Source organism: Erythranthe guttata, chromosome 14 (assembly GCF_056151865.1).
Source record: "Erythranthe guttata isolate IM_541 chromosome 14, IM_541, whole genome shotgun sequence".
Lineage (NCBI taxonomy): Eukaryota > Viridiplantae > Streptophyta > Magnoliopsida > Lamiales > Phrymaceae > Erythranthe > Erythranthe guttata.
This window is the reverse complement of record NC_142546.1, coordinates 2,847,347-2,873,730: the sequence shown is the minus strand read 5'-3', so window position 1 is coordinate 2,873,730 and position 26,384 is coordinate 2,847,347. Positions and strand designations below refer to the sequence as shown.

The window sequence follows — 26,384 nt, the reverse complement described above, 5'->3', positions numbered from 1 at the left end:
AAGTCTTCCACTCCAACAATAAAACATCAAATGGATCATCAATTTTTAAATATATTAATTTATCCAATTCAACTAAAATAAATTAACTAAGCCCAGCCCAGCCCAATCAACCTAATCCACTTAAGTCAATTTAAATATTATAAAACTAAAAACTAAACCTAATTTCTACATCATCTTCTTCCATATACAGCCGTTGCAAAAAAAAAAAAAAAACCAGAAAACATACCTCTGCTTCACCTCTGTTCTTTTCGGTTTCACTCGTTTCTACTTCACTTTTTCTCGCTCTCTCTTTTTGCCTAAGAAGGAATTACTCTCCTTTTAGTGTGGAGTCAAATAAAAGATTTGAGAAAATTATTTGGTTGGGTTGTAGAAATATGATGAGGTGAATCTGATTTTTTGAATCAATTTTTTGGTTTAGAAAAAATGACCGTTGGGGTGTGAAATTACAGTTGGAATTTTTTGGTTATTGAATTTCTGGGAGCCAAAAATGCACCCACCGACCATTGGCACCAAAATGGCCCCTGTGTTTGACTACCCTGCTGGAGGCCGAAAGAATGAAATTTTGGGCATCAAATTGGCAGTTAGGCCTTTAATGCCTCATTTGATTATGCTGTTGGATATGATTATGCTGTTGGAGTTGCTCTTACATTTCTCAACAGAAAAAAAGAGATTAGAGGGTAGAGAAAATATTGGGAAATATTTACCAGAAGACCATGGACGCGCAAGACATATTAAGAGAAAAAGTGTTTCATTTTTGCGTAGCAATTTAGTAATGACACTCGTTAGACTAGTTAGAACCACGTTTCAGAATGTGTATGAAGGAAATTTCATTGCACAAATAGAAAAGTTAGCTATCAGTGAATTTCTTTTCTTTTTTTGGTTTTGCTGAATTAATTTTATGTTCATTCACAAATAGATGCACGTTACTATTTTTTACCATTAGCTTTAATGGCAATCGCTATTTACGTATTATATTATATTATATTATATTATATTATATTATATTATATTATATTATATTATATTATATTATATTATATTATATTATATTATATTATATTATTTCATCCAATATTTCAAAAGAATAATACAATGGTCTCATAAACAATAGGTGATATTTTAAATTTTACTGTGTATGTGAAGCTCCTTCTTCAATTGATCCCTCAACACTCTCCGCAGTAGCTTATTCGACGCCGTTCGAGGAAACTCCGGCACAATCTTCACCAACCTCACCTGCTCCACAGAGAAATAAATAAAAATAAAAATAGACTCCAACATTCTATGATCATTTTTTCTTGTATAAATAAATATGTTGAATGAAACCTTGAACAAAGGGTTGAGGTTGGCCTGAATAGCTTTTGCAAATTTCATGTGTAAGATATCTGGTTCGACACTGAATCCCTTCTTCAGTACCACAAATATAGACAGCTGTTCAGGTCCACCATTCGGCGGCGCAACACTTACTGCAGCTATTTCGAGGATGCTCTCATCGGCAAAGTTGCACACACGCTCGATTTCCACTGAGCTTGTCTGTATACAAGATAAGCAACTACAACATGTAAAATAACCATCTTCACTAAGGCCTCGTTTGGTTAATAAGATTAGTGTAATCTTGCATAGTTCTACGTTAAATCAAGATAAGGGCTCGTTCTTTCCCCAAAAAAAAATTGAGATGGCCCACGAAAAAATTATTCGACTAATAATAAACAAGACTCGATTATATAATTAATCACGTCTCAACGGACTAATTGAATATACCTTAATGCCACCAAGGTTCATAGTGTCATCAGCTCTACCCTGCACAATATAGTATCCACCAACGGTTCTCTTTAGTATGTCGCCATGCCTCCTTAGTTGCTGACACAAGTAAAATGCAACTTATTCAGTTGCTTTTAGACACGAGTCGACTCCGTAAAGAATAATAGTACCGTATAAAAATCATAAAACTAAAAAAAAAACAAAAAAAAAACAGATTCTTGGTTTAAAGTATGTGGAAAGCATACCATTCCATTGTAGATAGGCATACCCTTGAAATAAACCTCCTCGTGGTCGCCGTTAAGCAATCGGTCAGTCGCACCAAAGTAATGAGGAAATAATCCCACTTCACCCACACAAGCTTCCTCATCTGGCTGTCGAAAACAAAAAATCAGTGTGAGAAAAATAAAAGGGTAAATTACAACTACCCTGAGGTATGGTCAATTTACGAAAAAAAACCCCTCTTGTTTGGATAATTACATCTACCCCTCAACTATGATTTTTCTTACACATCCACCCTCGTGGTGTCAAATTCAACATAATCATCTAGATTTCGTGGAATGTGCTCTAGTTTGTACTCGTTTTGTGTAAAAATACAGTTTTTTATGCACCACAATCTGATATATACAAGCCAAAAAAACACATATTATGATCATCTTGCTTCAAAATGTGGATTTTAAATGGGATAAAACGGATACAAAAGCGATAATATTCCATAAAATCTAGAAGATTCCACTAAATTTGAAACCGCAAGGGTGGACGTGTAAGAAGATTTATAGTTGAGGAGTGGTTGTAATTATCCAAATAGGAGGGGGGTTTTCGTAATTTGACCGTACCTCAGGGGTGGTTGTAATTTACCCAAAATAAAATCCAATGAAGATAACCGAGTTAGCCATAGAAGGAAGTTCTTACATAAGGGGTCCCACTTTCGTCGAAGATGAGAAATCCCGCACCAATTGCTGCGGAACTAAATGTCCCGAAAGCCTGTGGTTGCAAAAGGTTTCCGTAAATGTAAGACGAAGCAAGCTCTGTGCCACCACAACATTCAATTACCGGCTTGTAATAATTCCTCGAAGAGAGCCATAGGTCGTCGTCAACACTCGAGGCTTCTCCAGTTGAAGCAAATAACCTATTGAAAACATCGTTCTTGCATATAGTTATTCCTTCGGTAAAATAAACTACATAATATATAAATATTGGAAAGCTGCTAAATCAAGAATTACTTTATCTTCGTCCAATCTAAACCGTCCATACAAGACGTACTTTTCCATGTCTTCACTAAACTAGGTACAGTTCCTAAAATAGTCACTCCTGCATCCTGTATATTGCCGAAAATGGTGAAATTATCGGAATTTTGAATTAGAAAAAAAAAAAAGATTTTTTCTTACCTGGACGAATTTTCCGAAGCCACGGCTTAGAGGAGAACCGTGATAGAGAGCAAGAGTAGCGCCAGCTAAGAAACTGGAATAGAGTAAAATGGGGCCCATAACCCATCCTAAATTTGTCGGCCAGCAAAAAACATCTCCAACTCGAACATCGAGATGTGCCCATGAATCGGCAGCACAACGAATCGGAGAAAGTTGAGTCCATGGTATAGCTTTTGGCTCTCCTGTTCGAAGGGTCGAAAAAAATGTTATTAAAACGAAATTGTCAAAAAAAAAAAAAAAAAAACGTAAGGAAAAACGAGGTTAAGCGAACCTGAGGTACCGGATGAGAATAGAATGTTGGTGACGGAATCTGGCGGTTGGTAAACTGGTGAATAGTAATTACATCTGTCGAGAAAGTATTGGTTTTTTTTTTCTTTTTATAAATTCAGAAATGCGGATAATTATTACATGATTCTTGCATGCATGTTTAAACTACCTTGGTAGGCGACGCGCACTTGAAAGAAAAGTATGCCATGAAGAATCTTGATTTCTTAATTGAAGAGCTACGTCTTTTCCGGTTGCAGGAATGACTATAACTCTATCTGGACCAGCTTCTACCACTCGACTGCAGCCACAGATTAAGAGAATAATGTAAGTATATAATTCATGGACAATCGACGTTCAATATAAATGCATATATTACCTGTATAAAGGAAACCTCCGTCCTCCTCGTACAATAAAATCCTGAATTTGCTTCAAGTTAGAAATTCTTTTCTTTTTCAAAATAAAGAAGAAGAAAAAACCATATGCTATGCAAGAAAGCTCGTAAGTGCTAATACTCCCGACTTTTCTTCCTTTTCTCCTCATTTTTACTATTTATTTGTGACCGAACATATTTTCGTCCAGCAAAATTCTATCTTCTTATATAATTGTTCCATAGTAGCTTGAATTGCAAAGTTAGAGAGCTCAAATTACTTAATTACCCCGAGTACTTCAACAACATAAGCCTGTTTTACCTATTCGAACAAAAGAATAATAATTATAAAAAAAATGGAACTTTCCAAGATAAGTTTTGCAAACCACCTGAGTGAAAACTGCCTTAGCCTTTGATACGCGTAAGCGAGTTGCGATTTCCATAGGGGCAAAGCTGTCAGCTATAGAGACGACGACAAATCCAGCAAGTACAATAGCCAAGTATATAATAACGGCGGTTGCTGTCATCGGCATATCAATGGCAATTGCATCTCCTCTGCGGAATCCCAATTCCAGTGCATTTGCTACCAACCTGCTCGTGGTAGACGAAAAAAAAAAAAAAAAAAAAAGAGGATTTATTACATGTATAGGTAATAAGAAAGAGAATAAATAGAGCGATAACAACATTTGTAGAAACGAGCATACATTACTTGTTGGCGGAGCTCTTTTAATGTCATACTTCTGATTTGATAATCATCGTCGTCACAGCCTTCATCCCTCCACACAATTGCTAAGCTATTATCGTCTTTCTTGAAATTATTGCTCGATTGTAGACAACACTCGGCAACATTGAGCATCGAACCAGGTAGCCATGTTCCGCCATGCTTGGATTTGTCGGAAGTATCCAATACACGTTTTGGTGGAACGGAAAATCGAACGGATAGCTCGTTAAGTAGAAGTTGCCAATATATCTGGAACAACACAACACATACATAGAGTTTTATTACACGAGAAAAAGACAAAAAAAATGCATTATCGACTTATCGTCGTATATGATTGGATCATGAACAAAGAAGATGATCTTGCCTCGGGATTTTGCACCGAGAAATGCTGAAATTGTGTGAAACTTGCTATTGGATTTTTGTACATTGTTGCACCTAATAGCCTTGGGCCATGGGATTCCATTAGACGCCCCAAGTTTGTACTCTTCGACCGGAATCTGAATATTAAGAAAACTAATAAATATGCATGGATTTTACGGAAAAAATAAAATAAAATAAAATAGAATGTGACTGAAATGCCCTTCCTATTAATTCTCCTCCCACTAATTCTCTCTCTACTAATTAAGAGTGATAAAAGCGAGAACATGGTAATTAATGCATCATTTTAGATAATACGATACAAGAGTACGTGGCGTGGGGAAAATTATAGTTTTTCATCCCTCAAGTTTGCACCGATTTTACATTTGGTCCCTCAAGTTTCAATATCGAACATTTTTTGTCATTTTAGTCAATCTACCATTAGTCTATCAGTTAAGGTGGTGATGGGTACAGGCTTGATTCTGTTAGTACTAACGGAAAATTGATGAAAATGACTAAAAATGTTGAATTTTTGAAACATGAGGGACCAAATGTGTTTTTTTTAAGAACATGGGGACTAAATATGAAATCAGTTCAAATTTGAGGGGTGAAAACTGTAATTTTCCCAGAGAGTGTGTATGAGAGAGAGAGAGAGAGAGAGAGAGAGAGAGAGAGAGAGAGTTACGGGGAAGGAAACCAATAGAGAGGAGGGCCATTGACGGAGTCATCGTGACTACGGTAGACCGAATAGTAGATGAGCTGGTGCAGGGGATGTGGGTGCCATGGTTTCAACAGATTGCGAGACATAATCTCAGCCCAAATCTCCTTCGCCGCCGCACAATTGGAGGAAGAATTGCCGATTGCATCTTTGATCTCTCTTCCCAAAACCATTGCTTCTTCAACCGTAAGCCCAGCTCCCACCAAATCTTCTACCCCAACTTCGCTTATGCTCTTCCCCATTCTCTCTCTCTCTCTCTCTCTCCCCCTCTCTCTCTCTCTATCTCTATCTTTGTAGACCGGTAGTTATACAGAGTGTCGTATAGTTTTTTCGAATTTTCTTTCAGAGCCACCTACTTTTTTCTTCGGAAAACAACACAATTTAGTCCCTCAAATTTTCACTGATTTCACATTTGGTCCCCATGTTCACAAAAAACATATTTGGTCCCTTATGTTTCGAAAATTCAACACTTTTAGTCATTTCCGTTAATTTCCGGTTAAAACTAACGAAATCAAGCGTGTGTCCATCACTGCCTTAACTAACGGACTAACAGTAAAATTGACAAAAGAACCAAAAGTGTTGAATTATTGGAACATGAGGGACCAAATGTGTTTTTTTTTTAACATGGATGACCAAATGTAAAATCGGTGCAAACTTGAGGGGTGAAAACAGTAATTTCTTTTTTTCTCTTTTAAGCCGGATTTTTATTTGAAAAACGTCGTTAGACTTGATTAAGTTTTTTTCTTTTCTTTTCTTTTCTTTTTAAGGTTAATAATTTTGTCTACCACCTTAGGATATAACCGAAACTCGAAATAAGCCAGAGTGTTTGGTCATTCTTACATAATTTCGCAGAGTAAGTTAAAACATGAACGAGACGATTGTTTTTTCTCTTAACAAATGAAAAAGGAACAACTAATTACGATAAGAAGAAAAAACGATCTTTAGCGAAAGCGCCGACGACGAGGCGCGTCATGATTTAAATCATGCAAATGCACCTAACTTGAGAGAAATTGCTGTAGAGCATTATTTAGGGTAGTTAGATGTCCACGTTGTAATAAGTCCAAAACGACTTCGTTGGAGCTCCATCGTGGCAAATTGGTCATTCAGCAATGGATAATTACAAGAAATGTAGAGAAAGGCAGAGTTGATTACAAAATAGACTAGTAAATATTATTTTTCTAACATTCTCTCTAATATAACCACATACAAATTATAAATAAACATTTTCTTTTCTCTTTCCTCACTACCCAAAAATGTGTAACACTCAATATACATATTAGGGGTGCACAGTGGCGGATCAAGGACGAAAATTCAGGGTATGCCGGCTATGCCGAGACAAGAATTTACTGTACTGTGGAGTTAAATTTTCGGGAGCAGCCCCCCCGAAAAAAATTTTGAACCTTTTTTTGTTGGATAAATTAGGAGAAGGGAAAAAAAATTGAAATTTTTTTTTTTTTTTTTTGGATAAACTAGGAGAAGAAAAATTTGGGACTTTTTTTGTATATTTTGAATTTTGGGTGGACTAAATAATAATATAGATATAATATAATGTGTTTTTGGGGAGAGGGGCTAAAAAAAAAAAGAAAAAAGATAGGACTTTTTTTGTATATTTTGAATTTTGGGTGAACTAAATAGTAATATAGATATATATAATGTGTTTATGAGAGAGGGGCTCAAAAGAAATTTAGATAAAAAAAATTATATACTTTTTTGTACCATAATGGAGTCGAACTCATGACCTCATCTAACAACTTGGAGATCATTGCAACCAAGGCAAATTTATTTTCATAATTTGGGGTGGTCCATAGCATACTTGGCCACCCCTAGATCCGCCCCTGGGGGTGCACATCCGATGGAACTGACCAGAATCAGCCTCGTCACTTTCAATTATAATTCCAAAAATTCCAGAATCTAGAAATTCGTTCCAACAACAAAAGTTTCGGAAATTTCAGAATTTTCGAAAATTGCACAAGTTTTGAAAAGTTTGGAATCCTTTAAAAATTCCATAAATTTTCATAAAATAGAACATTGGCTTTAATAAAAATAAAGAACATGAATTTCACCAATAACTCGCTGTGAATCCAAAAAAAAAATCAAGCCATCTGTATAATTGAAATATAGTGTAAAAAAGTAACATATTAGATGTTTAATTAATTTTTCACTGAGTAAAATATGTAAATATATAAAATTTTGATTCAAATGGAAATAGGAAAGTTAAAAAAAAATTAAAAAAAAAATTAAAAAAGAAATAAAAAACAATAAAAATCAGAATATAACATCAACTCCCTCCTATATTATTTTCAAATTTCAATTTTTGTAGTCCTCTCTCTCTTTCTCCAAACCCCTCTTGTCACAGTGCTATGGATAAATTTGGTGACTGAAAATATTATCAAACAGATTGACATGACCTCCAAGACCTATTTTCTCACATCTCCAGATTTCGATAAATTCCTCGTCAAATTCGTTTTCTGCAATTCATCCGACCAACCGCACACTGTGAAATCTGCTTGTCTGCTCATGCGAGAGGACTTTGTCATCTTCGACAGTGACGAATTATCGAGCCATGAAAAAATACGCAAACACATGAACGAATTACTCGAAAAATTGGGTATAGTAACTCCATATTTGCACCAAAGGAAAGGTTGATCGACATGGCTTTGGATACAGCGTATGTGCTTATTAAATCGAAGCCTCCGGCTCATAACCATCTTTTAATTGAGATGCATGCTTTTGTTAGTTTTAAGTTCGATTTTGACAGTGAAATTCCTGTTTTCGATGAAGGATGTGTCAAGAATTTGGGAAGTATAGTGTTCCTGCATAGTATTAGTTCTTGTTGCCTGTATTAGCAAGTTAGGGTTAGGGTTTAGGTACCGTTTGAATTCTAATACTATATATACTTCTTTATTTTCTCCTTTCTATATTGATTTATATTTGAAGTGGAAATAAAATTGAGAGATTATTTTTTCTTTTTTGGCAAATTACGGCCAACCCCCGAGGTAAGGCCAAATTACGAAAACTCCCCTCATGTTTGAGTAATTACAACCACCCCCAACTATGTATTGTCTACCACGTCCACCGTTACAGTGTCAAATTTACCTACTAAATGAGAGGTTTTTTCGTAAGAAAATACATAGTTGAGGGAGTGGTTGTAATTATCCAAACAAGAAGGGTTTTTTTTCGTAATTTGACCTTACCTCGGGGGTAGCAGTAATTTGCCCTTCATTTTTGGCATCTCCACCAAACGAATCAACCAAAAATACATTACTTTGTACATTTAGCAGTTTTACGATGTTAGGCCAGAGAACGACAATTTGCTAAAGTGATGGCGTAAAAATTCACCAAAGGGAAAGGGAAAAAGAAAAAAAAAAAAAAAAAAAAAAAAAAGCTCTACGGCACAAGCTGGAAAATGTTGATTGTCTTTTGAACAACTTGGTACCTTTTAGAATTGAAGTTCGCAATCGGAATCAACTAAACTCTTCGGGTATCGTTCAATCAGTTTTACGATATTTACCTGGCAAACCGTTGAGTCCACTCTGTAGCAAGTTCATCGTGCTTCAGTCTATCAGCCAAGTATAAGTGTGCAATACCTGGAACAAGGGGTTTATCTGCAAGAAACATCATCACTAAGAAACAAAACACAGTCGCTCGATTTTATTTATAGATTAAAACAGAGAACTGAAATGCAGAGGTTGAAAGTATTTACACGCGTCGGGGTTGTTAAAGATAGATCTGAGTGCTACCAGAACCTTCGAGATAGTTAGAGCCGGGCTCCACCCATCTTTCAGGATATCGAGACTAACATTGCCGGCAGAGTCAACATTGCAGTGGTATATTCTGGTTTTGAATACTACCTGAAAATCTGAAGTCAAAATTCAGAAATACGAGCTGGTATATATATATAAACGAGTGACTGGCGATAAATAAACGAGAAATTGTCGCAGAAAAGAACAATTACAATTACTAATAATCTTCTACGCACGAAGCATCCGTAACTATATCAATCTAGTATTACCTTGGGCGGTTTAAACGGATAATCACTCGGAAATGTTATATCGAGGAAAAATATGCCGCCTTCATAAGGTGTCCCTACAAAAACATAGACATAATTTTCGGTTAGAGATCCATTAGACTTGCCAAAAGAAAGTGCTTCTGCATATTCTCATTTATCGCATTTCGAGAAACAATTTAATAATTAAAATTGATGGAAAGACGTGGGCCCCCATGATTTTCATCACGTTTTGGGTTGAATTGAACCGCATATGAATTTCTTTGATATAAATTTTAAATTTGCAATTTTCACTCTCTACTGAAAATAGTAATAAGCATTAATTCCTTCGATCGTTTCTCGTTATGCCAAAGGAAGGCGAAAAAAGTGGCCAGAAAACGAAAAAAAAGTGAAATCAGGAAGCAAAGACTTCTTCCATACGATTAAACGCGGATTCACTCACTCACTCACTCACTCATGCTCTGAAGACAACCTCAGCATTTTCGATAAAAGGAAAACGAATTCAGACCACACACTCAAACGAAAAAAAAGAATTTGAGTTCATCATATAACAGCCATCACTTACATCGTCTATGATTAACAAAACGAACAACTTAACTACGTTGTAAACCCAACATACTACGCAGTCGAGAAATACATCAAAATACAATATATTATGCACAAGGTACCATGGATTCTCAAGTCAAAGTACTAAACCTGTCAAAGTGCACAAAGTTAATGCGAGAAATGCGCAACATTACCAACAAGAATATCTCACTGGCCCCAAAACTCGACTACGGAGAAACGCGCCAAAGCTTTCGATTCAACTTGAGGAAATTTTGAAAATAGTATTGTGACGAAATGTCATACCTAAAATTTCTGAACTAGGTTAATTAATTGAAAATTCTCCAGCAATTTCAAAAAAAAAAAATCTCAATAAAAATTCTACATATTGAGGCTAAAATGCGGTGGCGATATGAAGGTACAAATCTTCTAGCGTAAGGTACAACTACAATTACAAATGCGAAAAGGGGGAGGGTACCGTACCGGGAGGACCGAAGAGTGTGGCGACCCAATGGTAGAGATTGTCGCCCTTGGGGCCGGCGGAGCAGTCCGGCGGAGGTTCCATACTCAGCTCCGACAATTCCTTTTGTATTCTCTTCCCTGAAGACGACACCGACGTTGTCGACGGCCACGACCGACCTCCGCCTCCGCCTCCGCTGCTTCCTCCTCTTCCGCCGCCTCCACCTCCCGGCGCCATCATCATCATCATGCTACTGCTTCCGCTCATCTTAAAGTTTGAGGGAAAAAAAATGATATGCAAAAATTCAGCTCAAATTCATCCCGTTTCCATTCATTTTGGAGGAAAAACAAAATTAATTTCTACTTTTTGAAGTTAAATATGCATGAGAAAGAAAGTGCGGGGCCTTTCACAATAAAAGAAAAGTTAGAGGACTGGCTTTCATATTAAATTAAGGTAAATTACGGCCACCCCCAAAGGTAAGGTCAAATTACGAAAAAATCCTTCTTGTTTGGGTAATTACAACCAACTCCCTCAACTATGAATTTTCTTACACGTCCACCCTTGCCAGGTCAAATTTAGTGAAATTTTCTAGATTATGTGGAATATTCTTCTGTTTGTACTCGTTTTAAGTTTTGACCCATTCGAGCTCCACATTTTGAAACAAGATGATCATAAGATGTGTCTCATGTCTTGTAAGTATCAGATTATGGTGTATCAGAAAGACATAAACTACATTTTTTGCACAAAACGAGTACAAACTGGAGAACGTTCCACAGAATCTAGAAGATTATGTAGAATTTGACACTGCAATAGTGAACGTGTAAGAAGATTCATAATTGAGGAGTTGTTGTAATTACCCAAACATGAAGGATTTTTTCGTAATTTAATCTTATCTGAAAGGGTCGGTAGTAATTTACTCAAAACTATACTACTAATACTATTTTTGTCAAATCCATCATTACTCATTAATGATTACTTGTCAAAAAATTTCTACAGCCAATAAAATATACATAAGATATTTATCAATAAAAGAAGTCTACACCAAGTTAATTTTTTCATGGGTAGGATTTAGGATAGTCCACTTAAAATTCAAATTATGCAAAAAACTCCTCTCTTTTTATCTCTTCCTAATTTATATATATATATATATATATATATATATATATATATATATAAAAAAAAAAAAAAAAAAAAAAAAAAAAGAGGTCCATTTTTTTTTCAAGGACTCGCCACTACTTACGGAATCCAATTTTTGATGACTTTGAGTACAAGAATGAGTTGTGAAATGTATTGATGTCATGAATAACTTTGATGGATTAAATTTGCAATGACCACAATTGAAATTTTACTTTGCAATCATATTAAGTTTACATAAACATTCTAGTTGATGAACAAATAGCTCCATTTTCCCACTCTTAGGGTTGTATACTGTCCATTTTGCATAGAGATACACTAAGAATGCCAAGATTACAAAAAATACGGTTTTCGTCACTGTTTACTTAGAGCAACTCCAGTAATTGTGCTAAAATTTATCATTTGTTATCAAATTATACACTGTGAGTAGTGTTTTAGCACACCATTTTTTCTGACTCACTCCAACAATGATTGTTTATATTTTAACACACCATCACTTTAGACATCACTATACATTCAAATATATTTTTTAATACATAATTTTACATTTTATTATTATATTTCGTATATTTGATGATATAATAAAAAACACTTTTATTTAAAATAATAGTAATTTCAATTTCAATTAAATAATTATATTTTAAGTGTTATATTTCAACGGTCATTTTAAGTGTTAATTAAATAATTAAATATTGTGCTTCAGAGTTGGGAACTTGTGCAATTGTACTGTTATTTGATTTTCTAACAAAGTGATTTTGCCATTTCATCCTCTTGGTGTGTCAAATTTGACAAGCCTAATTTATAATATGTCATATAGTCTATAATATATAAGAGCTGCTGGAGCTCTAATTTTCAATAAAAGTTGTAAAGTTTGCTTCAATTTAGCATATAACACAACGGCTGGATATTTCAGATTCTAATTTCTTGAGTTTCTCTTCGGTTTCTTGCAACTTCATCTTCATATCTTCGTTTTCTCTGGTTACTTTTAGAGCAACTTGATTACGAGTCACAATGTTCGATTTCAGTGACTCATTATTTGCCTCTAGAGTTTGTATCTTATCATTTTTTTGCTCCAGAAATCTTATAAATCCTCGCCCAATTTCCAATCCCTTTTCACAAATTTCAGGCTCAGCCCATTGAAGAAAATTGCATCCGTTTGGTTTCTGGTCTCATGCAATGTAAAACATATAGTTTTTAGCTATAAATTCAAACTAAAAATAAAAATTTTGAAGTAAAGTACGAGCGAAGAAACTTACATCCAAATTGGTGCAACATGCAAATTTTCTTGCAGGATTCTTCGCCGTCCAAGTTGTTCCAATTGCAACGTCTCTATTGCATCGACACATTGTGCCAGCAAAACTTGAACAATAACTTCTTGACCCAACGCATGAACACGATTGTTGAGAATTTGAACTCCCGGAATTAAAGAATTAAAAAATTATGAAAAATTAAAGAAATTTATGGAGGGAGCTACTTACTGGCTAGGGGACCTAGGGGGTGCCCTCGGATACTCCGCGGGATGATGTCGGCTCCTACTTCCGCCGCGGCTTCTTGGGGGACTCACATTGTAGTTCCGGTGTTGACTTTATTATGCGTTTATTATACACAATGCCATTTTAAGTGTACACAAATTCTCGATGAAATCAATTTTCGTTTAATACAAGGGAAGAGTAAGGATATGGGGGAAAAACCGATAACCAGAGATTTGCGTATTTGAATTTTGAATACATACTTGTATAAAATGGCATTACAATCTTGATGACACTATACCTCGAGTATCTTCGTGTAGGAGGAGGAGACAGAGAATTGTACGGAGGTGATTGAGAAGAATAACGTGAACGAGAAAGACCTCGGCTGCAAACAAAAAAAAATCATATTTGCGTATTTGGATACATGCTTGCATAAAATGGCATTGCAATCTTGATGACACTAAATATACCTCAAATATCTTCGTGTAGGAGGAGGAGACAGAGAATCGTACGGAGGTGATTGAGAAGAATAATGTGAACGAGAAAGACCTCGGCTGCAAACCAAAAAAAAAAACATATTTGCGTATTTGGATACATGCTTGCATAAAATGACATTGCAATCTTGATGACACTAAATATACCTCGAATATCTTCGTGTAGGAGGAGGAGACTGAGAATTGCGCGGAGGTGATTGAGAAGAATAACGTGAACGAGACCGACCTCGGCTGCAAACAAAAAAATTTAATAAATTAATAATCAAAGGTAAAAAGAAAAGTCACAATGCTAGAGTTCTCTATCCGACGTACGAAATTAAATCATTCATTACACTCGTGGTCGATAGCACAAGATTACCATAATTCATTATCAACTCAAACCTCATACATTCGATTATCTTATTATTATTATTCGTAAAGCTAATGTTCATTAACATCGATCGAGGAGAAAAATTACCTCCTTCCATGGCGTAAACACTTAGTCCAGCCATGGAGGTAGTAGTAGAGGCAATTTTTATGGGAAAATTGCAATTAAGTCCCTAATTTATTTATTTTTTTAAATTTAGCATGAACTGCAACATGTCCTTTATTTTATGTTATTTCAATTTTATTTTTACTCGAAGGTATATTTGTCCTTTCACATTCAGTAAACCTTTAAAATCACAGTGGGCTGAGTGTGCTATTAAAAAAAAATTTACAGGGGGCTTGTTTTCGCTATTTCAAGATAAAAAAGAATATTTTTTACAGTTTACTCATATATATATATATATATAGAGAGAGAGAGAGAGAGAGAGAGAGAGAGAGAGAGAGAGAGAGAGAGAGAGAGAGAGAGAGAGAGAGAGAGAAAAACTTGCGTGTAATCAAGACGAAGGTTGCGAACAAGAAGGATAATTGGAGAATCTCCTCTGCTGCCGTAACTTCTTGGTGGTGAAGAGCTGTAACTCCTTTCACTCATTTTTGCAAACTGTTTAAATCCTACACCACAATATTCAAATCTACATAATTACCGATCTATACATATATAATACGATAATGCAGAAAAAAAAACAATTACAGAGAAAGAGAAGACAACGTTTGCTATCAAATTCATTTGTAGATTGGAAAGAAACAAACCAACCAAAACTTCTACGGGTAAATTACAGCCAGCCCTGAAATAAAGTTAGATTATGAATTTTGAAAATTTAGTGAAATCTCGTGGATTATATGGAATATCTCTAGTTTGTACCGGTTTTATCTCATTCGAGTTCCACGTTTTGAAACAAGATGGTCATAAAATATGTCTATTGCTTGTAAATACTGGATTGTGGTGCATCAGAAACTGCATTTTCGCACAAAACGAGTACAAACTAGAGAATATTCCACATAATGTATAAGATTATGTTAAATTTGACACCATAAGGATGTACGTGTAAGAAGATTCATAGTTGATGGATGATCGTAATTATCCAAGCAAAGCGGATTTTCTCGTAATTTAACCTTACCTCAAGGAGATGGCCGTCGTTTACCCAAATTTCTATGTTTATTTAAAAAAAGGAAAAAAAAAATTCAAGTTCAATAGTACAAAAGAATGAAGAAAGAACACCGTTTACCCGAAACCAAAAATGTTCTGACCGACTTGTTAGGGAGAATGCAAAAAGAGAAGTATGTGAAGGAGATTTGGTTTAAACTGTGGAGTTATACAAGAATATGATTTTGGGACCGAATTTAAAGAAGAAGAAAAAAAATATCTTCTTTTTCATTTTATTTTATTGTTTTTTTTTTTTTTTTTTTTTTGATATTTTTCAAACTTTTTGGAGTTTGATAGCTCTATACAAATTAAAGTATGAAACCGCGTGGAGTCCATTGTATATGTTGGAAAATAAGTAGTAATAATACCAAATCAAAAATTCCGATAATTGAATATTGTCCCGTTTGGCTAAGCTTATTTAAAACAACTTATAAGCTTCTATAACTGACACGAATACGGAACAAAATACTCTACAGCATATGTAGTAGTAGATCAATGATCAAAAGTTGTCTCGTTTGACTAAGCTTGTTTAAAACATGTAGTAAATTAACTGATCAGATGTTTTAGAAGCTGATAAAATAGTACATGACATCATTATAATTATTGTCTGTCGAGGTCCCCCGCGAGATAGCATAAACTCTATATTCGTGTGGTGTTGTCCGATTTGGACTGAGTTCAATTGGTTTTGCTCTTAGGTTCCCCAAAATGTCGCATACAAATATTTTTGTTATTCCCTCATAATATTTTTGTTATTCCCTCCTTATAAAGTAGCGATCTTTCACATAATAAACCGATGTGCAACTATATTTGTACCTCAATATTGTCAAACTTGTTTTACTCTGATATTTTTTTTTCTTAAAATATTATTATAATGTTTACAAATTACTTTAGTATCAAATAAAACAATAATATTAAATTATATATTAAATAAACTAAAAATAACTTTTTTTATGTTTGATATGATATTTGAATATGTTTTTTTAAAATAAAATTAAGTGCAATAAAATATTTTAAAGCAATAGGTTTGTGAATGTTTCAATTTTTCCCCATTAATATAAGAAAAATTTCTTGTTTTGTAAATAAATATAATTTATAAATCCAGACAATAAGAATATTATGATCAAATAGAGAATAATTATTATGATAATTTTTATAATTAAAATTGAAATAATTATTAATATTAATCTTAATTACAAGAATACGACAGAAAAAAATCTCCTCTGCCATAACTTCTTGGTGGTGAAGGGCTGTAAGTATGTATGTAGGGTTTTTTTGCAAAAACCACCCCTGTGTAATCTCTAATTGCTGAAAAACCCCTCGTGTTAAAACAATTAGCAAATACCCCCCTATGAAAATTAGTCAAAATCAATAAGGTCCCTGCAAGCTGACCGTGCGTTGCACTCGCCATGAATGCGACTGGGATTTCTTTTCTTGACCAGAAAATACCTAAATACGGCATAATTTATATAAGCACTAAAATGATTTTTTTTTTTAATTTTCAATTGAGTCCTCCATATTTTCAATAAGCCCTCTTCAACCTCAAGAACATCCACTTCTTTACCATGATTGTTTTCAGCAAAAACCATCAACCAAACCCAACTCTGAGCATCAAGTTCATTTCTATTCCAAATCAAGTAGAACAAAAGGGAAGAAAAATGGATCCTCAAGCTTTTTCGGCACAACCCAGAAAAATACAAAAACATTTAGAGCATTTTCTTCCAATTTCTGAAACTTAAATCGTATCTGAGAAATAAGAAGAATGTCAAACTCGAAGAATCCTTTCCAGCCACTGCACAGTTACTCCGCCAAACTCGAATCCGACTCTCCGGATCCACCACCACTACTGCCGCGCCGCCTTTGAGTGCCACCACCGCTTTTGTAACTTCTGAATCCACAATTTCCGTCCATCGAAATTGTCGTCCTTACACTTTTTTCTTCCAATCTACAAAAAAGAAAAAAACATCTCCTCCCACCATTGACAGTCAACCATTCTTCACGGGACTCCTTTTTCTAGTGAGTCAGAGACGTCCCAGTGAAGGGGGAGAGAAGATGCCAAGATGGTTTGGGCCCATTTTGGTGATATTATTTATTTATTTAGATTAATTTGTTTTTTTTACATTTTATTTGTTTAAAACTGAAATATTATTAAATACTTATTAGGGGTAGTTTCGTCATTTTCATATAAGTCAACCATCAAATTTGAAGTAAGGGGCGGTGTGCTTCGTAAAACACAATATAGGGGGACCTTGCTAATATTTTTAACATGAGGACTTTTTCGGCAATTTGAAATTACACAGGGGGTTTTGTGCAATTAACTCTATGTATGTATGTATGTATGAATACGAATTACAATATTCTACGAGCTCCTTAAATTTGTTTTGTTTCATTAGGCTAGTCTTTTGTTGACTTTTGTTAACTATCACACGTCATGATGACGTGTAATCCACGTCATGACATTTGTTGACTTTTGTTAACTATCCCACGTCATGATGAGGTGTAATCCACGTCATGACTTTTGTTGACTTTTGTTAACTTTCATTGGGGTTTTATCTATCCTACACCCGGTAAAGGTTACACCGGGTGATTTTTTACCGTTGATCTACACATACCAATGTGGGTGTGTGTGTGTGTTTGTGTGTATATGAATGGTAAAGATCTACCCGGTGTAGGATCTCAAAAGCCGAAAATAAGCTAAAGGGATTCTAATGCAATGACATTTTTGCCCTTAAACGATGCAATATATAAAAGGGTATCACTATAACAAATCTCAACTTTTGCTTACTTGAATACCAAAAAAATAAAAAATAAATAATTAATAGTAGATTACTTTAATACCCTTAATGAAAATCAAAACCAAAAAATATTACAAATATTATTTTTCTTTCTTAAATACCAAATAATCAAAAACCTCAAAACTCATTTCCCTCCTCACTCACAAACCCCTCCCCTCATCCACCTCCTTCTTCTCCCTCCCCCCAAAAACCCTTCTAAAAAACCTCAAAACTAAAGAAATCAAAACCTTACACAACTTGCAAAATGGCGTCAAACGACAATAGAATGGTAGTTTACGAGCAAGGAGAACCCATTAAGGTATGTATTCATGTATTTTTTGAGCTAAAACATCGATTTTGATTCTTTTTTTTTTTTAATCCGCCATCAACTTTCGACACATACAGGTCGAAAATGTGCTTATTTTTCGACATGTATGTGTCGAAAAACATAATAATTGATATTATACACATTTTCGACACTTAAGTGTCGAAAATAGCAGTACAATTCGACAGGTAACCGTCGAATTTGTCTATAATTTTCGACACTTAAGTGTCGAATTGGTCCCATATTTTCGACACTTAACTGTCGAATATGTCCCATGTTTTCGACACCTAAGTGTCGAAATTAGGGGACAAATTCGACAGTTAGGTGTCGAAGTTTTCCCTGTTGCAAATTTACGTCTAATATTTTCTCCACTTTTGGGTAGATCGATTGCACCTAGGGGTGGAGATCGGACGGATCGGATCGGAATACACCCCTTCGGAAAATTTCCGATTTTTTTCGGAAGTGAAAAATCACTTACGATTCCGATTTCGAAAATTTCGGAATGCAAAAGGTCGTTCGGATTCCGATTCCGAAAAAAAAAATCGGAATTTCGAAATTTTCGGAAACATCGTTGATTATGCCCGGCCACTGAAGCACGGAAGAAAAGCAACGGCCACGGCGGAGATTTATAGAGAATAACGACAGCTTTTGGCAGCAACTCCGGCGATCTTGAGAAAAAGGACGGTGGTATTTTGCAGCAATTCCAGCCTCTGTTTCGCGAAGGAAAGATATGGAAGTTAGGTGTTATGACTCATATGGTAGAGAAGAAGAGTCGGCGGTCGAAAGAAAAAAAAAAGTTCAGAGAAGGGAGCTGTTAGCGGCGCAAGAAGAAGAAAAGAAAAGTTCAAAGGGGGGAGATGTGAGCGGCGCAAGAAGAAGAGGAATAAATTAGGGTTTTATTATAAGTTTGTGGTATTTACTGTTTAGTCCCTAAAATTCTGAATATTCAATATTTGGACTGATCCATTTGCTAAAGTGGGCTGCCTTCCTGGGCTGCCTTCCTAAAGTGGGTTTTTCAAAGCCTAACTAGAAACAATATAGTAAATTAGTAATGAAGAAATATTAATAAATTTTGGAAAATTTCGGTCGGAAATATTATCGGAAATTTCGGAATTATTTTCGGATCGGAATTCGGAAATTCCGAATAATTCATATAAAATTCCGATTCCGATCCGATTTTTTCGGAAAAAATCGGAAATCGGAATTTCGGAATTCATACTACAAAAATTCGTTCCAAAATCGGAAAAAATCGGATCGGATTCGGCGGAAATCGGAAATTTCGTTCCGATTTCCACCCCTAATTGCACCCATTCATTTACCACGTCAGAAAAATTCCCAACAAAAGAAGCTTTAGTGACATGGGTTCGTGAAGTATGTAAAATAATTGGAATTGTGTTAATGATTGCGGGTTCGAGTGACGGGGATAGAGGACGTAGGACACCGTATTTTTTTTTGATAAATTGCAATTTTTTTTTTTTGTGAAATTAACTCCAAATATATTGCAATGTAACATAAAAACATATTCTAAGTGTTTTTGGACAAAAAATATATTGCAATGTAACATAAAAACATATTCTAGCTGTCGAATTTGAAACAGTCGGAGGTATACGAGGTTCACGTGGTTCTTCCACTGCAAAATAACACACAAATAAAAATAAGGGGAAAGTACAGTTTGCACCCCTGAACTATAGGGCTTGTCTCAAACACCCCCTTGAACTACAAAACGTAACGAAATAGCCCCTGATATTTTGGGTCAACGTTAAAAAGAATGACACCGTTAAGTTTTGAGTCATTTATGATTTTTTGTTCAGCAAATTAAGTCATTTACCTTTGTGCCCCTCAAAACCCCTCTAAGGAAAACCATCTTTCACTCCCATCACCCAATCTTAACTTCAGAACTTCTTCTCCCTCTCTCCTAAAAAACAAATCTTTATAATCTAGTCTCTAAAAATCAGAAGAGCAAAACCACTACACTTCATGGGTTCACAAAATTCAAGGATTTGGGACAAACCTCAATTAATTGGCCAAAAGAACAGAAATTATCCCTCAATTAATTCAAGGATTTGAGGCTGTTGGTGTCTCGTTCTCCATCCATATGTCCGATTACACACCATCGTCGGCCACTGCCGTAGCAGCCAAAACTCCGTCGCACGCGCCGACTGTTCAATCACATCGTAACTCCGCATCCCCATCTTCAACTGCCAAATCGACTACACACTCGTCGAGCATGGAATCACTGTCTTCACCCAATGAAGTTCCTACACCAGTCCTCTCTCTCCTCATTCACCATTGCCTAAGATTAATTGTGAATCTTCTCCTTCTTTCTGCAAAATCTCTTTCTAATTTTTCCTACTTCGACTTTGAGATGCATCTGTTCAATTGTACTGCTAGCGAAATTAGCCCAATAATTTTCACAAGTTTTTGTTTTTGATTTTTTTTTTTTTTTGAATTTGGGCGAAAATTAGAATTCAATCGATTTTTCATTGTTAATGGTTTTATTTAGTTTTGGGTTAAATACAGTTTGCACCCCTAAAGTATACCCTCTGTAACACTTACCCCCTTAAAGTATCATTTGTAACACTTACCCCCCTCAAGCACAATTTAATTTTTATTTTAAATTTTAACACCTTAAAAAAATTGTTTTATTAAAAGGAATAACTAAAAGAATAATTAAATTATACAACTAAAAAAATCTGTTGAAAAATACAATATTTCCAAATTTATAAATATTATCTTGCGTTGGATACTTATTCAATAAATAACATCTAATTTTTGTTGAACCAATTAATCAAAAATACTCTATCGATAAATTTTAAGAAATCAATACATAACTAATAGAAGTCTTAAGTATTTAAATTTATTTTAGTTCATTAATTTTTTCAAATATATTTTCATTCATTATTATCCAATATATATTACTTTTTAATTTTTTTCAATAATGAATTTTAGTTACTTTTCAATCTTCTATGAACCGTTAATGTTTATTATTTTTAAAATTTTAAAATATAAAATAATTGATGTGAGGGGGTAAGTGTTACAAATGATACTTTAAGGGGGTAAGTGTTACATGAGCTATACATCAGGGGTGCAAAGTGTATTTAGCCCTTTAGTTTTTAAAGTTAAAATGGAAATGTATAGATAGATATATACATACATACAAGCACATGATACCAAGGGGTAAAATAGTAAAAAGAAATTCAACAACAATAAAAGTTATTAAAAAAGTGAAAGTCAACAGGCCCATCAGCATATACAAACGGATTTGAAACGGAAGGGTTGATTTGTTACATTTTGTAGTTTAGGGGGGTGTTTGTGACATGACCCATAGTTCAGGGGTGCAAACTGTACTTTCCCCTAAAAATAAATATACATAATATAAACACAAGCAAATAAAAATAGAAAAGAAAAAAAATTAATAAAAAAAAATTAAAAAATATTAAACAGTAAGAATTCGACAGAACACTGTCGAAAATTGGTAGAAAAATCGACAGCTAGCTGTCGAATTTTCGATAGATTTTCGACAGTGTTCTGTCGATTATCAAACATTAAGTACAAAAATTTCACAAAAATCGACAACTATATGTCGATTTTTGCATAATTTTCGACATCAATCTGTCGAAAATTTTGCAAAAATCGACTTATACAGGTCGATTTTCGTGAACGAAGAACCACCCACGAATCTCAAATCAATGCTCAAATCGACTGAAATTAGATGCACCCATTACTAATTAACGATCATTCCTACCTAAAACAATCAAATCCTAATTACCCATATCAAACAATCAAATCCTAAATAAATATTAAAGAAAAAAAAAAATCGAAAACAAATATTACTTGTATAACAAAGGCGGCGGCGGCGAGGGTTGCAGCGGCGGTGAACGGCGGTGGAGAGAAGGAGCAGCGGTGGAGGAAATTTGAAAGAAGGGTTTTTTTTTATATATATTTGGTTTTAAAATAGGTAATTTCAAAAAAAAATTGATATAATTGATATTTTGTATGAAATGGTGTTTTTGTACTTTTCTTTTTATTTTGGTATTAAAGTAAGAAAAAACTTATAAATATGTACTCAATTGTGGTTTTAAACTTGGTAGTATTCAAGTAAGTAAAAGTTGGGATTTGTTATAGTGACCCCCATATATAAAATCTGTTTCATAAAAATTCCAAGTTCCAACCCCTACAAAAGATTAGGTTTTAATGTAAGAAATCTGCAAATTGTAGGGTGTTTATGTAATTATAAAAAAATGAGGGGGGTTTTTGTAGATTGTTTTTTTTACTTTAGGGCAAGTGTTGTGGGGTAAATTTTGACGGTGATGCTTTATTTTCGTTGTGGTACTCGTTTATACACATTGTCCATTTTATTCGCGTGCTGATTGAACGAATTCGACCGATAGTTGACTTATTTTGTGGACAAATACAACAACGGACACAATCGGAACTCAATCGGTTAATACAACTTTAACAGCTCGAACCTCAAATCGAAAATTATGAAACAATTCAACTTTGTCTACTCAACCACAGACTACCAACAATTTAATAATATTCCAATTTAGTCTTAAGAAACATCATACATCAAGAGTTAACACCATGCAATTAAAACCAAATACACGGTTCAGACATTAAAAAAAAAAGTACTACGGTTCAAACATTTAAAAAAAGGTACCCTCGAAATTCAAACATACAGTAAAAGTTCAAATCGAGAACAACGAAATACACAAAAGCAGCAAAATGTCGAATTTTTAGAACTGCTGCTCACTGGCTAGGTGACCTATCCCTCCTAGGTGGGCCCCTAGCATATTCTGCAGGATGATGTGGAGGGCTCCTACTTCTGCTTCGGCTTATGCTCCTAGCCCTAACTGGCGAACGGGCCCTCACCGGGCCGGGTCCAACTGGGCCCGGGCTTTGGCTGCGGCTTCTAGAACCATACGGCGACCGTTCAACTCTTACTGGACTGCCGCTGTGGTGCTTGTGTTCGCGTGCCGGAGGAGAGCGTGAATACGACCTCTCCCTACTGTACCTTTTCTCATTGGGCGAAATAGACCTGCACATATTTATTATATTTGAGTATCGATACATACAATTTTGACCGTCTGCCGGATTTTTTTTAAAAAATTGATTCATTTGAGAAAGAACGAGCTGTACTGACAGAACGACAAAAGAACGAGACCACACCTCGAATATCTTCTCTTAGGAGGAGAGTAGTAATTGCGGCCGCGTGATTGAGAATTGCGCGGAGGTGATCGAGAATAACGCGACGGAGATCGCCTTCGATCATAAGATCCACCACGGCTGCCAAAAAAAAGAAAGTCTTCACGTGAGTTTTCCCTCCAAAATATACGAAAATTCAATAATTTAATCAAACAGAAATTACCTTCCTCCACCACGTTCTCTGGCTCTCATTTCAGTCGGTTTCTTCCGATTCTCCTCGGCAAAAACAACAGTGAGCTCCCGACCATGCAGAAGCTGACCATCCATTTGATATTTAGCTTCTGCAGCATCTGCCGGATCCACATACTGGACAAACCCGAAGCCTCGTGCATCACTGCAGAACAATTAAATTCGAAACGCAATAAAAAGGATAGTCATTAACATGGATTTCAAACGAAATGATACCAGCCAATTAGAAATTAGCCCAAAGAACTAAAATATCTATATAAAAATCCCAGCCAGAACCTACAAAAAATTTGCAATCCATTCTTTCACCTGAAAATGCTGAGTCCTAGAGGAAGCTCAAGAATATAAGAGTCAGCTTAAATACGGGAAAGAAAAAACAAGAAGCAGCGAGTCTATACCACCTTTAAGGAATCTAAAATTTTCCAAAACCCCTAAATCAAATTTATAGCTCAAAAAAATTCAGAGAAATAGAAGGCCGAGATAAGCGCATAAACAAGCACTTGGCAGCTGACCTTGTGAGCGATAATTAAGATGACTTGAATATCTTCAAGACTTGAAATCTCGATATCTTCACATTTTTCAAACCAGATTCCTTCAAATCTCCACTATCATTTACATCACCTTCAACTCTTTATTACTTGATTTGTCGTGTCACGAGGACTCTTTACTAATAGAATGTGTCAAATAGAACTCTTATTACTCGATTGAAGTCTTCACAACTCTTACTTCACTGCTAAATCTCAAACATCTTAATAACAAAAACCCATTTCAAGAAGATAAAAAAAATAAAATAAAAAAATATACAAGTAGCAAAGCCAACAACAGACAGCAAACCAAAGCTAAGTGATACAAATATTGATGCAACTTGAAAAGAGCAGAGGTATAAATGGAACTACAGACAAAGGACAACGTTATATAAAAGCTCACCCAGTGTAGTAATCCCTTGGCAGATAGACATCCTTTACGGGGCCAAACTGGCCGAAAGGCCTCTTCAGATCTTCGGGCCTGTTTAAGGCAAATCGAACTGTTAGAAGCACAACTCTTTTTCATTCATGAATCAAACATGCAATTCGGTAAAATATAATCACGTTTTCTTTGCATCCGCTTTACCATATTGAGTTGTCGTATTAAAAATTTTGGAATGCCCACAAACTTCTGTATCAGTCGAAATATAAAAAACTTATTTTGAAACATACGTTTTCACAAAAATTAAAGTGACTTCACTAATTATCACCTACTTACTCTCTAAAATCTGTAGTGATACATAAAGATAACAATTCAAACATCTAAAAATCAGAATGACAAAGATATCCGTATATGAAGGACGGAAAAAAAAATTGCCTGCAATCGAGACGGAGGTTGCGAACTAGAAGACTAGTCGGAGCATCTGCTCTGCCATAGCGTCCACCCCTTGGGCCAGGGCTTCTACCTCCCCTTCTTCCGTAACCTCTTGGTGGTGATGGGGTATAACTCCTTCCCCTCATTTAGACAGTGTTTTTAAATCCTACAGGCATTCAAATCTTGATAATTAGTAATGCACGAAATATATTAAAGGAAAGAAAGGAACAATGGGAGCAATCAATTTCGTATTTTCCGAGGGGAGGAAAAATCAAACAAAACTTCGACCAATTAAAAACGAATCAAGTTCAATATGCAAAAGAACAAACAAAGATAACCATAATTACATTCCAGAAGATCAGCTAGAGCTAATACATGATAACTAGCCATCATTTCGGCAATCACTGTATTTTGTCCTCGTCATTTCATCGACATTGAAATTTAGGGGTGTGTTTATGTTTGTGATATTTGTGTCCATATCAGCAGAACCCACAATACAATTCAACCTTAGTAAGACTGTAGACGAACCAAATCGATACGCTTGCAATTAAACGAACAAAATTAGGCGAAACCGAAAAACGAAAAACAAACACCTTGTGGGAAACAGATGGAATGATCAGCTAGAGCTAATACATGATAACTAGCCATCATATCAGCTATCAAAGAGTTGGTAATCATCATCTCATTCATCAATACCCAAATTTCATCAAGTAAACAATTTTTTAAATCACTCGAAAAAGGTAAAGTTTTCAAGAAACAAGCAACCCAATTAAAAATTCAATTTTTCTTTTGACAATTAAATCATATCAAAAATGCCCAATACTCAATGTGAAGATACGCGACAGAAGAAAACCCTAAAAGTGAGAAATTGCAGGTTTTCAAATAAGGGTTTCCAACAAAAAAATGAGAAATCGAACAGTAAAACAAACGCGGATCTAAGAGAATAATAACCGATGGAAACCCTAATTGAATCATATGCCAATTTACGAATGAATTTGACGAAGAATATGAGGCGAGAACTGTACCCGAAACGAAAAATATTCTGACTTGTTAGCGAGAATGTAGAAAGAGACGGCGGAGAACTATGTGAAGGAGTTTAGGGTTAAAATGTAATATATAAGCAGTGATTTTGGGACCCAAGTTAAATAATTCATTTTTTCTTTTATTTATTTATTTTCCCCCCTTTTTCAGGCTTATTTACTTTATTTACAATAAGTAAATATATATATTATATAATTAGCATGATATGAATATATTATAATTATTTCTTGTATTATAGTTGTGCATAAAATTTAGTGTAATATAAAAAATGAAAATGAAGTAATTAACTACAC

At 35.0% G+C, this 26,384-nt stretch overlaps 4 protein-coding genes and 1 non-coding gene across 5 annotated transcripts; all 5 read right to left on the bottom strand.

Annotated features, from left to right (window-relative positions):
• Window positions 1–1,052: 1,052 nt before the first annotated feature.
• Window positions 1,053–5,966, bottom strand: AAE18 (acyl-activating enzyme 18). The gene is made up of 14 exons (XM_012988792.2): window positions 5,580–5,966; window positions 4,902–5,034; window positions 4,521–4,786; window positions 4,206–4,407; window positions 3,826–3,866; window positions 3,619–3,747; window positions 3,454–3,527; window positions 3,144–3,364; window positions 2,979–3,073; window positions 2,668–2,884; window positions 2,004–2,129; window positions 1,759–1,857; window positions 1,324–1,530; window positions 1,053–1,233 (listed from the first exon to the last, which is right to left on the bottom strand). The coding sequence occupies exons 1-14, from the start codon at window positions 5,852–5,854 to the stop codon at window positions 1,120–1,122; spliced, it is 2,199 nt and encodes a 732-aa protein (XP_012844246.2). The 5' UTR covers window positions 5,855–5,966; the 3' UTR covers window positions 1,053–1,119.
• A 3,021-nt stretch (window positions 5,967–8,987) lies between these two features.
• FUS9 (Ubiquitin-conjugating enzyme family protein) lies at window positions 8,988–10,964 on the bottom strand. Its single transcript, XM_012988793.2, has 4 exons — window positions 10,645–10,964; window positions 9,625–9,698; window positions 9,316–9,463; window positions 8,988–9,217 (listed from the first exon to the last, which is right to left on the bottom strand). Exons 1-4 carry the CDS (start codon window positions 10,886–10,888, stop codon window positions 9,120–9,122), a joined length of 564 nt encoding a protein of 187 aa, XP_012844247.2. The 5' UTR covers window positions 10,889–10,964; the 3' UTR covers window positions 8,988–9,119.
• Window positions 10,965–12,574: 1,610 nt separating this feature from the next.
• Window positions 12,575–14,814, bottom strand: LOC105964265 (uncharacterized). The gene is made up of 8 exons (XM_088814043.1): window positions 14,791–14,814; window positions 14,573–14,693; window positions 13,866–13,949; window positions 13,695–13,778; window positions 13,526–13,609; window positions 13,234–13,338; window positions 13,012–13,129; window positions 12,575–12,918 (listed from the first exon to the last, which is right to left on the bottom strand). The coding sequence occupies exons 2-8, from the start codon at window positions 14,671–14,673 to the stop codon at window positions 12,637–12,639; spliced, it is 858 nt and encodes a 285-aa protein (XP_088670169.1). The 5' UTR covers window positions 14,674–14,693; window positions 14,791–14,814; the 3' UTR covers window positions 12,575–12,636.
• An 8,036-nt stretch (window positions 14,815–22,850) lies between these two features.
• On the bottom strand, window positions 22,851–26,196 carry LOC105964264 (serine/arginine-rich SC35-like splicing factor SCL30A). The gene is made up of 6 exons (XM_012988789.2): window positions 26,076–26,196; window positions 25,054–25,216; window positions 24,640–24,717; window positions 23,690–23,860; window positions 23,491–23,607; window positions 22,851–23,359 (listed from the first exon to the last, which is right to left on the bottom strand). Exons 2-6 carry the CDS (start codon window positions 25,194–25,196, stop codon window positions 23,071–23,073), a joined length of 798 nt encoding a protein of 265 aa, XP_012844243.1. The 5' UTR covers window positions 25,197–25,216; window positions 26,076–26,196; the 3' UTR covers window positions 22,851–23,070.
• LOC148764926 (small nucleolar RNA Z102/R77) lies at window positions 25,661–25,738 on the bottom strand. Its single transcript, XR_016029972.1, has one exon. It is a non-coding gene; the product is annotated as a small nucleolar RNA Z102/R77 (small nucleolar RNA).
• Window positions 26,197–26,384: the final 188 nt, after the last annotated feature.

What these genes read in the sequence shown, in the direction of transcription:
- LOC105964264 (XM_012988789.2), bottom strand. Translation starts at nt 25,196, where the DNA reads ATGAGGGGAAGGAGTTATACCCCATCACCACCAAGAGGTTACGGAAGA. An exon ending in AGAGAACGTGGTGGAGGAAG is followed by an intron (nt 23,608 to 23,689) that starts GTAATTTCTGTT and finishes TTTTTTTGGCAG; the next exon opens with CCGTGGTGGATCTTATGATC. An exon ending in CCTAAGAGAAGATATTCGAG is followed by an intron (nt 23,360 to 23,490) that starts GTGTGGTCTCGT and finishes AAATATGTGCAG; the next exon opens with GTCTATTTCGCCCAATGAGA.
- LOC105964265 (XM_088814043.1), bottom strand. Translation starts at nt 14,673, where the DNA reads ATGAGTGAAAGGAGTTACAGCTCTTCACCACCAAGAAGTTACGGCAGC. An exon ending in CCTACACGAAGATACTCGAG is followed by an intron (nt 13,339 to 13,525) that starts GTATAGTGTCAT and finishes CGCATAATAAAG; the next exon opens with TCAACACCGGAACTACAATG. An exon ending in CCCCCTAGGTCCCCTAGCCA is followed by an intron (nt 13,130 to 13,233) that starts GTAAGTAGCTCC and finishes CGTTGGGTCAAG; the next exon opens with AAGTTATTGTTCAAGTTTTG.
- AAE18 (XM_012988792.2), bottom strand. Translation starts at nt 5,854, where the DNA reads ATGGGGAAGAGCATAAGCGAAGTTGGGGTAGAAGATTTGGTGGGAGCT. An exon ending in GCTTCGGAAAATTCGTCCAG is followed by an intron (nt 3,074 to 3,143) that starts GTAAGAAAAAAT and finishes GGCAATATACAG; the next exon opens with GATGCAGGAGTGACTATTTT. An exon ending in TGAACCTTGGTGGCATTAAG is followed by an intron (nt 1,531 to 1,758) that starts GTATATTCAATT and finishes TCTTGTATACAG; the next exon opens with ACAAGCTCAGTGGAAATCGA.
- FUS9 (XM_012988793.2), bottom strand. Translation starts at nt 10,888, where the DNA reads ATGAGCGGAAGCAGTAGCATGATGATGATGATGGCGCCGGGAGGTGGA. An exon ending in CACACTCTTCGGTCCTCCCG is followed by an intron (nt 9,699 to 10,644) that starts GTACGGTACCCT and finishes ATGTTTTTGTAG; the next exon opens with GGACACCTTATGAAGGCGGC. An exon ending in ATCCGTTTAAACCGCCCAAG is followed by an intron (nt 9,464 to 9,624) that starts GTAATACTAGAT and finishes TCAGATTTTCAG; the next exon opens with GTAGTATTCAAAACCAGAAT.